At 47.1% G+C, this 11,548-nt stretch overlaps 1 protein-coding gene across 1 annotated transcript; it reads left to right on the top strand.

Moving 5' to 3' along the window:
• The first annotated feature begins 7,789 nt into the window (after positions 1-7,789).
• Positions 7,790-10,182, top strand: LOC119423109. Its single transcript, XM_037690520.1, is given in 2 exon segments — positions 7,790-9,272; positions 9,355-10,182. Coding segments are annotated over 2 exon segments (2,154 nt in total). The 3' UTR covers positions 10,026-10,182.
• Positions 10,183-11,548: the final 1,366 nt, after the last annotated feature.

Raw genomic sequence — 11,548 nt, 5'->3', positions numbered from 1 at the left:
GAAAGTGTTCCTTCTTTTTTATACTGTTACTTCATTTCTTACCAGGTTTGTTGTTCAGCTGACAATTTTTTTGTCCAGACAAGCATATACCATGTTGTATACTGATTTTATAATAATACTTTCTAGTTTAAACATTTATATGGCACCTGCTTAACTTGAAAAATATTTCAATATATTTCAATTTACAATTATGTTATGAACATCCATCTTTTTTCTGTGTGTTTGACATCCTCAGTACTCAGTCCTATGAATGTACGGTAAAGTTGCACGTTTTAAAACACAGGCAAATGGAGAAAGAAAAAAGAAAATTGGTCACATTAATTCTATCTCAACTCATTATTGTATTCCTTTGATCAGTAAGTAATTCTCATTTGTTCCAAGTTGAACTTGACAAACATTAGAATAATTTTCTGTTAAATATTCAATATAAAACGTAGCGGATGAAAAGGAAAAACAGCATTTTTATGTGTTCCTGATTGAATAAAGCAATAATATTGCTGAGGTGTTGGCTCAAGGAAGTAAAGATGATGATTGTTAGTATCAGACCAAGAAGAGGTATCTTCGTCATCAGAAGCAGCTGCCTACAGGAAAGACACCAGTTCAGACAAAATAGTGACATGCACCCAAGGGAAGGACACGCAGATAAGTTAGATTATGAACAAGAAGATGGAGTGTATGTTGTGTCTGAAAGTTGTTTGTCCATGACATTTAATCTCTTATGGCGAGTCGTAGTTTTGATTGTGTCTGTGCAAAGACTTTTGTACGTTTTGACCCATTGGACAGGACCTGCATATGGAAGCAATCTTCCCCTACTAGATCCCTAACAACACCAGTGCTTCTGCTGGTCTTGGTTGCGATCTGGGTCAGGGGACACTCCATTCAGGTCCATTCCATCCCCCCAAAACCCCCCTGCTGCTTCACAGTCCACTCTCATCTCAAGGCCTTTTACTTTTCCATGCCAGGGATGTTTTCCAAGTACTAGACTTAATATGAATATCCATAAACAGAATGGGTCTCCCAGACTGTGAAAGCTATCAAAGACATATTTGCATCTAATCCTCAAAGAACACCCCACCCCACCCCTTACAGAGAACTCACTACCCCCTCTCGGCCCCCCAAAAAGATCGCACTAAACTACAGCCAGAGAAAAAGAATCCAAACCTGCCATCTCCCAGCCCCCCCAAAGAAATCCTCCCCTCTTGCCCCCCAGACCAGACCGTCCATTCCCCAACCGTTGGGCCAGACAGGACAAGACCAATTCTGTTGGGGATTATTTAGCTTAGTGATGAATAATGGATGACCATCTCCCCTCTGGCTCTCCTCCACAGTAGCACCTCTCAATTGGCCTTGGCATGGAGCCATTTACTGGCCTGTCTGGATGGCTGCTTGGTCGGCTGGCTGCCTACCCAACCCCAAAAGAGTGTATAACTCATAAAGTATGAACATTAAATTAGTCATGAATATTTAAAAATTAGTTTTTACATTGATTTAGATCACTATTATATGGTCAAAAGCAAAAATACCCGGTGTTAAGGCAACATACATATGGTAATGAAAGTATTTTCTTTTATTTCTTTTTTTTTTATTACAATTTATAACTTTTAAAAGGAATACAGTGGCTTTCCCGTCTCAACAAGAACAGTTGCAGAATTACCTCCCTTGAGGACTTTCTGGGTGGAATTTACATGTTCAAGTTCAAGTCAACTTTATAGTCGTTTCCACCACACACGGTACATGAGGTGGAACAAAATTATGAAATGATGTACACAGGGTGCTACTTACACACAAAAATAGCAAAATATAAAGTATAAAAAGAAACAGTAAATAAAGATCTAAGATATACGCTAAACAAACGCCAAACGGTATGCGCGAAAAGATCTAAGATATACAAACACTAATAATGTAAAACAATACAGCGTGACAACAGCAGTCTTAAGTGTGGGTTTTCTCCGGGTACTCCAGTTTCTTCCAACAGACCAAAAACTTACATGTTGTGTAAATCCATAACTCTAAATTGTCCCAAGATGCGAGTGAGAGTGTAAAATGTTGTCTTCTTTGTAGCCCTGTGAGGGACTTGCAACCTTTCCAGGGTGTACCCTGTTGCACAGTAACTGCTGGAGATAGGCGCCATCTCCCCGTAACCCGTAAAGGTAAAAGCGGGTAAAATAAAATGGATGGATGAATGGATGTATATAAAGTGATACATGTTAAAATTAAGTGGTCTGTAGAGGCAGAGAAAGTGTTGTACAGAGCGTGGGAGAATGGTCTGAACATTGTCCTTGCCCTGAAATGCAAGGAAGCCACTCTTCTTTTATTCTCCTCTCATCCTTGTTTTGCACTTTATCTCTTTTCATTCGCTTCACTCTCTATCTTATTTTCAATGGAGCTCTTGGGGCCAAAGAGATGTCAGTACTTTGGATACAAACACACACGCACAAAAAAAACAAAAAAAAACACAAGGACACACCTGGGCATAAGAGCGCCAGCTGAAAGGGGCAAGTTCATCTAAAAGGTCTGGCTAACGGCAACACAGGAGGGGCCAAGTCGTTTTGTGTCCCTGGTCTGCCTAAAGGCTTCTTAACCCTCACTTATCCTGAAGACAGACTCCCAAGGTGCAATTCACTAACGTGGTTTTTGTACGCTCATTATTTGTGACCCATTTTTGTCTTTTATTTCCTTGTTTTATGGCTTTGTTTGTTTGTTTCTTTCAGCCAAGGGTATAGTAACCGTGGGCCATTTGATGACAGCTGTGCTCCCAAGCGGCGCAAAGAAACAACACAAGTTTAACACAATGACTGACAGGCGCTTTGTAGTAGAGGAGGCCCACAATGAATGTGTCTCTACTAAAGAAACACTGGTTAGCTGCGTGAAAAACAGAATATTAGAGGCAGTTCAGTCCAAGCAAGTCAACTACCACTCCTGTGAACAACTGCAAACTTTACTGAGCAGCTTGGCAAATCAGTTTAGCTTTCAGTTTAATTATATAGCTTCAAATTACAACAAAAGTCATCAAAAAGAAGAAACAGGTCAAGTCTAAGTAAACATAGTCCAACCCCAGAACTTACTTTAAATAGAAAGACATCCAGCAGAACCAGGGGCAAAAAAAGAGGGGCCTTCTGCCTTGACCAGTTGAGTATGAGAAGACCAACAAAGAAAAAAGTGCCAGGACAGGAAATTTGCTGTTTGAAGGAAAATATACACAAAACCACAATAGTAAAAATGACATATGTGAATGCTTATTGCAGAAAACCTTATATGTGAATGCTTATTGCAGAAGAACTTGCTGAGAAACAGCTGAAATTAGCTAAAATACATTCTGAATTGCAGCTGAAATGGAAGAACAAGACAAAATTAGCAGATGAAAGCAGAAAAAAAACATATTTGCTGAATTAAGGTTCAATAAGCAGAAATGAGTGCAAAAATGACAAAAACAAATGCTGAATTTAGCAAACAATAGCTGAAAAGTAGCTGAAAAAAGCAAAAATAAGCTTACACTATTAGGAAGTGGAGCGAGATTAAATTAGTAAAAAAAAAAATTAAAAAGTGGAAATAGCTGAAAAAGCTAAAATTAGCATAAAACTGCTAAATAGTAGCTGAAACAGTATAAAAAGCTGAAACTAGCAGAAAAAAGCTGAAAATATCAGAAAGAAGTAAATTAGGCTGAAAATACCAGAAATTACCACAAAAAAATGAATTTATCTGAAAACAGCTAAAATTAGCTGAAAATGCTAAAAGGGTAGCCAAAAATGTTTAACAGAAGAAATGAAAAAGAACAAGTTTGCCCAATTAGGCTGAAAAAAGCTGAAATTAGCAACAACAACAAAAGAAAAGTAGCTAAAAATGAGAAATAAGCTTAAATACCCAGAAGGAAGTGGAGCGAGCACATTTTTGCTGAAATAGGCTGAAAACATTTAAATGAGTGCAAAAAATGTGGAATTAGCTGACAAAGCTAAAATTAGCATAAAAACAGCTAAATAGTAGCTGAAATAGAAGACAAAGCTGAAACTTGCAGAAATAAGCTGAAAGGAGCATAACAAGCAGAAATTAACATAAAGAAGCACAGAATTGTTGTAGTTAGCAAAAATAATCTTAAAGAAGCACAAAACAGCTGAAAAACAGCTAAAAGTAGCTGAAAGTAGCTGAAAAATTGCTTACATTTGCACAAGGAAGCTGAAAGAAGCTGAACCAGAACAAAATGTGAAAGGAGCAGTAAAAAATTGTAAACAGATCTAAAGATCTGAAGGATGTAAAATGAGCTCAGTTATTTTTCTATGAGGAGAAAAGTGGCAGAAAAGGCTAAATATTTCAAAAAGCTAAAGTTGCACCAATACCAACAATCATAGCAGGATTATCCTGAAAAAGTTAAACATTTTGATTTTTGGTTTGTTGAAATAGCTTGAAAACCAGGTGCGATGGGTTAAATACAGAGAACCAATTTTGCCATTGTATGGGAACATGCAGTGATGGCAACACATAGCACTTATATTACTTATCTTAAAACTGTGGGACGAGAATTGTGCCAAAAAAAGTAGAAGAAAAATGGATCACAATAGTGTGAATGTTTCTTAAACATTCACACAAGAAGAAGAAGAGGAAGAGAAACAACATGCCTGCTCGTTTTAACAAAAATACTGTCTGAAGAAACTTGCTGCTTAGACAGTTTATCACTCGGGGACCACAAGGACATAAAAACTGCATCCAATTCTTGGTGAAAAATTACACAAATTTTATTCTTCTTATTCTTATTTTTAATTTTTAGATAGACCGTTAACAAATCAGCACATCTTCACCGCCTGTGGTTGTAGTGAAAAATCTAGACCTCTGATATATTGTTGTAGGTGCACACAAACTGTTGTCTACATGAATGCAAAAAATCATGACAGCCTGTTTTCCTCTTAGTGTTGAGTGATTTTACCTTCTTAAAACAAACTGTGAGCTTGTTTCACAAGTGATGAGCCTGGAAACTGAAAAACCGGCCTCTTATTCTACTTTTACATACCGGTACTTTATAAACAGCAAGTCCTAAGCCTGAAGTGTACGAGTGAAGTCTTTGTTTGATGTGTGGAGCACGTCCGTATTGTGGAGCGAGTTTGCAGTTTCCTGATGCATGCTCAATAATCCAGGTAGAAAATCTATAAAAGGTAAATCTGGTCCTCTGGACATTCAAAAAACAAAACAAAGCAAAACAACAAAAAAATGTAGAAACGTTTCGACTTTCATCCAAAAGACTTCCTTGACCATGTGAGCAGCTGGTTTTGGTTGTCAGCAGCAAAACTGGAAAGACTAAACATTTCTACATTTTTGTTTTGTTGATGTTTTGCTTCGTTTTGTTTTTTGAATGTCCAGAGGACCAGATTTACCTTTTTTAGACAAGTTTGCTGTTTTCACTGTTTGTTGTTTTCACTGTTTGCAGCTGTTCTATTTCATCCCTCCTGACCGCCAGAGGGCGGTGCTGAAAGCACTGAATGTTCCCTTCGCGCATGCGCTGATTCGAGTAATAATACCAACGGAGTCACAGGTGTGACACGGATGACCAATCAGAGGCTATATAGCCCGACGTCATCCGCTGCTCTGCTCCTATTTTCTTCTCGCGCGCGGTTCAATTCAGGGCTTCAGCCCTTTGGACCTTTTCTGAACTTTTTACCGTCGTCGGAAGCCCGACTGCCCGTCTGCGGGAGTAGCGTGTTCGCCCTCCTAGGGCTGCGACGGTTTAACCCTGTTCAAAGGTATTTCTGCTGTTTCGTTGGGAACTACGGCGGTTTCCGCCTCTCCCAAATTACAGCGTCTGACTACTATGTGTGTGATTCAACACCGGTGAGTAGTTTTCCTTATATTTCGCCGTTGGTTAGCGGTAGCGTTCGCTCCGCTCACGCTTGTTAGGAGACCTCCAACCGCGTGGTCGGCTGGACTGTGCTCCGACGTTGTTTATGACTACTATGTGTGTGATTTAACACTGGTAAGTAGTGGTTTTTTGCTTATATTTTGCTATTTGGTTAACGGTAGCGTTCGCTCCGCTCTTGTTTACTGGAGGCCTCCAACCGCGTGGTCGGTTGGACCGTGCTCCGAAGTTTGTTTATTACGTAGCCAGCTGAGTTTCTGGCCTTGTTTTATTTGGTGAAGGCGAGTGTTCTCACCCCCTCTCCCAATTGTCCTCTTACCAGCTGAGCTAGTGGTGCTAGCTTCTCTGAGTTCTAACCTTGTTTTCATTGGTGAAGGCGAGCGTTCGCGCCCCCTTTCCCAATTGTCCTCTTTTACCAGTTGAGCTAGTGGTGCTAGCCTCTCTGAGTTCTAACCTTGTTTTCATTGGTGAAGGCGAGCGTTCGCGCCCCCTCTCCCAATTGTCTTCTTTTACCAGTTGAGCTAGTGGTGCTAGCCTCTCTGAGTTCTAACCTTGTTTTAATTGGTGAAGGCGTGTTCTCACCCCCTCTCCCAATTGTCCTCTTACCAGCTGAGCTAGCGGTGCTAGCCTCTCTGAGTTTTGACCTTGTTTTGATTGGTGAAGGCGAGCGTTCGCGCCCCCTCTCCCAATTGTCCTCTTTTACCAGCTGAGCTAGTGGTGCTAGCCCCTCTGAATATCTTGGGCATAGCTGGGTAAGGAGCATGGACGGCTCTCACTGCTGTACAGTCTGTGGAGCCATGCTCCAGATAGAAGACGGTCACGACCTGTATCCTGCCTGCCTTGGACATGACCATCTGGTGGATGCCCTGTCAGAGAACCCCTGCATGAATTGCAGCTTCATGTCGCATGCTGTGAGGGCGGCCCGGCTGGCCCAGTTTCGCCCCAAACTCGGCGATGACCTCCCGCCTTCTGGGCAGGAGGCTCCACCTAGGCGCTCGAAGCGCCGGACTGAGGCCGCAGTCTCTGTGGCCCCTCCTGGGAAGAAGCGAGCCAGGTCTGATAGGGGCCTCTCCACAAGGGTGGAGCAGCTCTCCGCTGAATTAGCGGAGATGAAGTCCCTTTTTCAGGTACACCAACTGGGAACTGAACCAGTGGCAGCAACTGGACTCTCCTCCCCACCCATGCCTGAACTGGCTGTGGAGGAGGATGTGCTATCCTTGGCTGCCTCTGCCTCTCACTTTTTAGGTGAGGAGGACGGGCATTCATCTCGAGTCTCAGAGACAGCTTCACTCTCTTCTTCTCAGAGTGCAGTTAGTGGGTCGGGTGACGGCTCGATGCAGGACATTATGCGTATGGCCCTGAGACAACTGCAGCTGGACGTCCCGCAACCAGAGGCGTCCACCCCTGGAAGTGCCTTCTTCAGGCGCGGACTGACCCCTCCTTCCTTTTCTGTCCCTCCATCAGAGGAGTTCCTGAGGGAGTTGCATGGTTGCTGGCGGGACCCCAAGGCCTTTGCGCGCCTCTCTGCAGATGGCAGAGTGTTGGCGGCCATGCATGAGCCGGCTGCAGCAGGCTTGGATCGCATGCCAGCGATAGAACCTGCTGTTGCCTCTCTCATCGTGTCACCAGATGAAGCTCTGCGCAGTCATGTTCGGTGCCCACGAGCTCAGTGTCGTGTCACGGATGAATTCCTCTGCAGAGCCTATGCCGCCGGAGCGCGTGCTGGCCGCCTAGGTAATTCCTTGGCACACCTAATGCTTGCCCTCTCCGCGTCCCTTCAGGGGACTAGTTGTGCGACAGCAGCGATGGGCTTTAACGATGCAGCGCTTCAGGTCTTTGCACTAATGACGAGGGAGCTTGGGCGTGTGATGTCCTCCTTGGTCCAAGCTCGCCGACAGGTCTGGTTAGCTCAGTCAGCATTGACTGAGCCATGCCGTAGAGCCCTCCGTAATGTCCCAGTGGTGCCGGGGGAGTTGTTCGGTTCGGCTGCCTTGGAAGCACTGGAACGGACTGTCCAGGCACGACAGAGAAGGCAGCAATTTTCGAGCCTTAGCAGGCCAATGCCCCCTCCACCTCCTCGGCATCCAAGGCGCCTGTCGGCTGGCTCCAGCATGCAGCCGCCGCCTGGGGGTCATAACCGGCCGGGTGGTCCTTACCCTCATGCGGTTCAGCAAAGGCCCAGCAGGAGCTCTCGTGGGTTGGTCCACCGACCAGCTGGGCAGGCTCGGACCAGGGACTCTGGCTGCCGCCCCCCCACGGCCCCTAGGGGTCGTGGAGGGAGACGGTGATGCCATCAGGCCGACCGTCGGATATTTCTCCCACCAGCAGCTCAGCTATTGGGTTGCTCACGCCGTGGACCCATGGGTGGTTGCCACTCTGACCCATGGTTACCGGCTACAGTTCCGACGGCGGCCTCATATCTCACGCCGGGTCAAGATGACTGTAATCGCCGACTCGGTGAAAGCTCAAGCACTAGACCAGGAACTTTCCGCCCTCCTGGCCAAGGGCGCAATAGAGGCAGTGGACCCTCTGCAACAACCCAGGGGCTATTACTCGACTTACTTCCTTGTGCAAAAGAAGACGGGCGGGTTTCGTCCCATTTTAGACCTGAGGGGACTCAACCAGTACCTAAAGGAGCTGCCCTTCCACATGCTCACAACAGCAGAAGTCCTTCAAGCTGTCACAAGGGAAGAATGGTTCACGTCTGTAGACCTGAAGGATGCATATTTTCATGTGCCTATTGCGGCAGAACATCGCCGCTTTCTCAGGTTTGCCTATCGGGGTCACCACTGGCAGTTCTGGGTACTTCCATTCGGGCTCTCTCTCTCCCCAAGGGTGTTCACTCGGTGCGTGAAGGCAGCCCTCTCTCCTCTGCAGGCCTGCGGAGTGAAGATTTTGCCGTACTTAGACGATTGGCTTCTCTGCGCCCCGTCTCAGGCCTGTGCCTTTCACGACACAAACCGCCTGCTCGCTCATATGTCCCAGTAAGGCCTCAATGTCAACCTGGAGAAGAGCTGCCTGATCCCTTCCCAGACGACCACCTTTCTTGGGGTGGTTCTGGATTCATCTTCAATGAGAGCTCGCCCATCCGCTCAAAGGGTGGCCGGCATACTCCAGCTGGTCAATCGGTTCAGGCTGGGCAAGCAGCTCCCCTATGTTGCCTTCCTGCAACTACTCGGCAAGCTGACATCAGTCACTCGGGTGGTGCCCTTAGGCCTGCTGTCACTTCGCCCCTTGCAGAGGTGGCTCAACAGCTTTCGCCTGGATGCCAGGCTGCACAGGCATCGCAAGCTCGCAGTGACGTGGTCATGTCTTCATGCCTTGACTCCATGGAGGGACGAAGATTATTTGTCCAGGGGTGTCCCCATGGGAGTGGTAGTGTGTCGCAGGGAAGTGGTCACAACGGATGCCAGCTCCATGGGATGGGGGGGCTGTATGGCAACGCAGAGCGGTTCAGGGCCGCTGGGGTCAAAGAGACCATTCCAAGCATATAAATGTGCTGGAGCTGCGTGCAGTGCACTTGGCACTCAGGCACTTCCTGCCTCACCTGGAAGGGAGGCATGTACTTGTTCGGTCAGACAACACCTCTGTTGTCTACCACATCAACCATCAGGGGGGCACCAGGTCAGCACAACTTCTGAGTGTGTCCAGAGAGCTCCTGGAATGGGCCTCTCCTCGCCTGTCCACCCTGCGGGCAGCGTACTTGCCAGGGCGACACAATCAGGTCGCAGATTTTCTCTCCCGCCAAGAGTCCCCTCCGGGAGAGTGGTCCCTCCACAGAGACATAGTGCTGATGATCTGGGACCGTTTTGGTCAGGCAGAGATAGACCTGTTTGCGACGGAAGAGTCGACTCAGTGTCCCCTATGGTACTCTCTTACGGGGGCGTCGGGTGCGCTAGGCCAGGACGCATTGGCTCATCCTTGGCCAAGGGTCCTTCTATATGCCTTTCCACCCCTTTCTCTAATTTGGCCAACCCTTCAGAGAGTCCTCGAGGAGGGCCACAGGATGCTGCTGGTGGCTCCGTATTGGCCAGCGCGACCATGGTTCCCACTGCTACGAAGTCTATGTCAGGGCGTCCCATGGTGTCTTCCGACCAGAAGGGACTTGCTGTCTCAGTTGGGGGGACTGATATGGCACCCCAATCCTCAACGTCTTCGGCTGTGGGTGTGGCCACTGCAAGGCTAGGACAGCAGCTGACTGGAGTTTCGAGCCCCGTCAGACGCACCATCCTGGGCGCCAGGGCACCCTCTACTCGTCAGCAGTACGAAAACAGGTGGCGCCTGTTTTCCCAATGGTGTTCGGATCACAACAAGGATCCAGTCTCCTGTACAATACCCACCATTCTGGAGTTTCTCCAGTCTCTACTTGGTAAGGGTCGCTGTCCTTCAACGCTTAAAGTTTATGTAGCGGCAATATCATCTAATCACGCTGGCATTGATGGCTGTACAGTAGGGAGCCATAATCTAGTCTCTCTTTTTCTGCGTGGTGCCCGTAGGTCACACCCGCCGACAGCTCCACGAGCACCAGGTTGGGACCTTCCCTTGGTTCTCGAAGCTCTGTGCCGTCCTCCTTTCGAGCCTCTGTCGCAGGCGGACCTCAAGTGGCTTTCATGTAAGACGGCTTTTTTGTTGGCTATTACCTCAGCAAAGAGGGTCAGCGAGCTACATGCTCTCTCAATCAGCCCCTCATGTCTCAGGTGGGGCCCTGAGGGCTCGTGTGTTACCTTGTGGCCAAACATTGCATTCGTACCAAAGGTGTTATCTCACTCTCACTCTAACCAACCGTTGAGGCTGGCACGTTTTCAGCCTGCGCCTGGTGAGGGGTCTGCATTATTGTTCCCGGTAAGTGCACTGGAGGCATATGTTGCAGCTACTGCCGTGATAAGACATTCAGAACAGCTGTTTGTGTGTTATGGAGGCCCTAGGTTAGGCTGTCCTCTTTCCAAACAGCGCCTCTCCCACTGGATCGTGGACGTCATCTGCCACGCCTATGCTGCAGGGCCCGGCTCCCTCCCGGTCGGCTTGAAGGCTCACTCTACCAGGAGCGTCTCCGCTTCCTGGGCTGCCCTGAGAGGGGTTCCGCTGGAAGCAATATGTGCTGCTGCATCATGGGCTTCCCCAAGCACGTTCACCAGATTTTATAGAGTTAACGTGGCCACCCCTCATCCCCTGGGCCAGGTTCTTCTACAAGGGTCCTCTGGGCCTCCTCAGTGAGGTAGGTGTTAGGATTCCTTGTGACATCGTTGATATTAGTCATTCAGTGCTTTCAGCACCGCCCTCTGGCGGTCAGGAGGGATGAAATCGAACGAAAGTTACGTATGTAACTACGGTTCTATGAATCCCGGATGACCGCCAGAGCTTCTCCGTCACTCAGAATCCTTGCGTTTCGCGAGAAGATTCTGTAGGAGCAGAGCAGCGGATGACGTCGGGCTATATAGCCTCTGATTGGTCATCCGTGTCACACCTGTGACTCCGTTGGTATTATTACTCGAATCAGCGCATGCGCGAAGGGAACATTCAGTGCTTTCAGCACCGCCCTCTGGCGGTCATCCGGGATTCATAGAACCGTAGTTACATACGTAACTTTCGTTTTCACTGTTTGCAGTTGTTTTCAATGTTTGCAATTGTTTTCACTGTTTGCAATTGTTTTCACTGTTTGCAGTTGTTTTCACTGTTTGCAGCTGTTTTCACTGTTTGCAGTTGTTTTCA

This window comes from Nematolebias whitei, chromosome 16 (genome assembly GCF_014905685.2).
Source record: "Nematolebias whitei isolate Nwh7 chromosome 16, NemWhi1, whole genome shotgun sequence".
In the NCBI taxonomy this organism is placed as follows: domain Eukaryota; kingdom Metazoa; phylum Chordata; class Actinopteri; order Cyprinodontiformes; family Rivulidae; genus Nematolebias; species Nematolebias whitei.
Note: the sequence above shows the minus strand (reverse complement) of the source record. Positions and strands in the feature narration are given on the sequence as shown.